Source organism: Chiloscyllium plagiosum, unplaced genomic scaffold, assembly GCF_004010195.1.
Source record: "Chiloscyllium plagiosum isolate BGI_BamShark_2017 unplaced genomic scaffold, ASM401019v2 scaf_8226, whole genome shotgun sequence".
NCBI lineage: Eukaryota > Metazoa > Chordata > Chondrichthyes > Orectolobiformes > Hemiscylliidae > Chiloscyllium > Chiloscyllium plagiosum.
Genome location: NW_025214265.1, coordinates 6,073 through 8,286, shown reverse-complemented (window position 1 = coordinate 8,286; position 2,214 = coordinate 6,073). Strand labels below are relative to the sequence as shown.

At 52.3% G+C, this 2,214-nt stretch overlaps 1 protein-coding gene across 1 annotated transcript in view; it reads left to right on the top strand.

Annotated features, from left to right (window-relative positions):
* The window catches only part of LOC122547850 (SCO-spondin-like), a gene marked incomplete at both ends in the record, with an annotated part of 35,562 nt that overhangs the window by 31,612 nt on the left and 1,736 nt on the right, over positions 1–2,214 (top strand). The window contains 3 exons of the mRNA XM_043686420.1: positions 646–796; positions 1,190–1,349; positions 2,114–2,168. Of these exons, the coding sequence (XP_043542355.1) occupies positions 646–796; positions 1,190–1,349; positions 2,114–2,168 (366 nt within the window). The remainder of the gene's footprint in view (positions 1–645; positions 797–1,189; positions 1,350–2,113; positions 2,169–2,214) is intronic.

The following is a 2,214-nucleotide window of genomic DNA, read 5'->3' as shown; positions in this document are numbered from 1 at the left end:
ACTTGGCTTGTATACCCTTGAGTTTAGAAGACTGTGAGGGGATCTGATTGAGACATATAAGATTATTAAAGGTTTGGACACTCTGGAGGCAGGAAACATGTTTCCGCTGATGGGCGAGTGCTGAACCAGAGGACACAGCTTAAAAATATGGGGTAGACCATTTAGGACAGAGATGAGGAGAAACTTCTTCACCCAGAGAGTGGTGGCTGTGTGGAATGCTCTGCCCCAGAGGGCAGTGGAGGCCCAGTCTCTGGATTCATTTAAGAAAGAGTTGGATAGAGCTCTCAAAGATAGTGGAATCAAGGGTAGTGGAGATAAGGCAGGAACAGGATATGTTTAAGGATGATCAGCCATGATCATATTGAATGGCGGTGCAGACTCGAAGGGCAGAATGGCCTACTCCTGCACCTATTGTCTATAGTTAGGTTAACAAGGTGGGGTAGAGTGGGAGATTAGGTAAAAGGGTTTGTGTCAGAGAGTGGGAGATTGAAGAGGGATGAGGAATGAGGACTGGTTCAGGAGGCATTGAGTTGGAGAATCAGCGAGGGACGGAGGGGCTGATGGTGACAGGATGGGTAACCCTGCCAGAGTCTGACTGTGGTCATTGTTCACATATTTCTTTTCTGTGCTGCTGGTGACACCCAGTCGACTGTGGCTGGTCGGTTTGGTCTCCCTGGGGGGAATGTCTCGGACCATGCGGAGTGCAAAGTGTCCAATGGTCATTCCGAAGTCCTAACAATCCGAAACAGCAAGGACAGGGGCACCAGTGCCGAGGGATTTACCGCAAAGCTCGGAGGTAAGGCCCCTTTTCCTTCACCAGACCTTTCACCGTTAATGGCTCAGCCTTGGCAGGAACGTGGCTCCCAGGGGGTGGGGTTTGGTACCTGGGTGTGGGTCCAGTTTGGGTTTCGGGCCCAAGGGTGTGATTGCAGGGGTTTAAGCTGGACGGTGGGATTGATTAGATTTGATTTATTGTTGTCACACACACACCTCAGTACAAGTGAAATGTGTTTTGTGAGCTGTTTGGGCAGCACAAAGCAAGATTGACATTAGATTTGCAATTAGAGAGGTCCATTCAGCAGAATAATAACAGCGGGGAAGAAGCTGTTTTTGAACCTGTTGGTGCGTGGCCTGTGGGGAATGCCCTGGTCCAGATTGGCTCTCTGTCTGTCATTGTGTTGATGTTTAGGTGTCAGACTGCACCGTGTGAAGATTGTGAATTCCAGGGTCGTTCCTACTCCATGGGGGAGCGGTGGAAAGTCGGACAGTGCGAGGTCTGTCAGTGTTTCGAGGAACTCCATGTTCACTGCTCCATGTACTGTCCATACACAGCACTCCAATGTCCACAGGTAAGAGTCGAGTGCCCTGGGTCAGACTGTGCTTTTCCTGGGGTTCAGTGAGCACCATTACCCCAGGGGCCCCATGATCCTGGACCCTGAATGGGGGAGCAGGCAATGACAGGTTGTAATTTAATAGCAGACTGCAGTTTCCATGTAGTACTGGGTAAAGCAGGCACTGCTGAACCAGTCCTGATCACCTCATCCACCTGCCTCAAGACAGTCACCTCAATGTGACCAGGACAGGACTTCACAGACCCAGATATGCTCTTACAGCATCACAACATTGTTACTGCACTGAATGAGGCCAATCCCCCCATCAGCTTTATACTGGTCTGCGAACGAAAAACTCCCCCACACCCTCAGACAGTACATTCCAGATCCGAGCCCCTTGAGTGAACCTCCCCCCTCCCCCACACTCTCAGACAGACACTATGAGTCACTGCTGCTTCCTTTGCCTGTCACATTAAAGGTGTGTCCCAGTAACCTGTCCACCATGTTGGCTGAGCTGGGAGGCAAGTGGCACCTCCTGTGAATCTCCTGTACACCCTCCCAAGAAAGCCTCACATCCTGCCCTTGGTGTGGGGCCAGGACTGGGCACAGTGTTCTCACTGGGGGTGGACGACAGGTTTGTCCACACAACAAGCTGACCTGAGGGGCAGGGCTTGGGGGAGGGTGGTGGAGGTGGTGGAGGTGGTGGGGTGGAGGAAGGGAGGGAGGGTTGGAGTGGGGAGTGGGGGTCGGTTACACTCACTGATTTTCTGTTTCTTTTCCAGGGACAAAAACTCGTTGAAGGATCAGCTGAGAGCTGCTGCTACTGCACCGAGAGAGGTAGGGACACCGAGAGGGGGGGGGACACCGAGAGGGGTGGGGACAC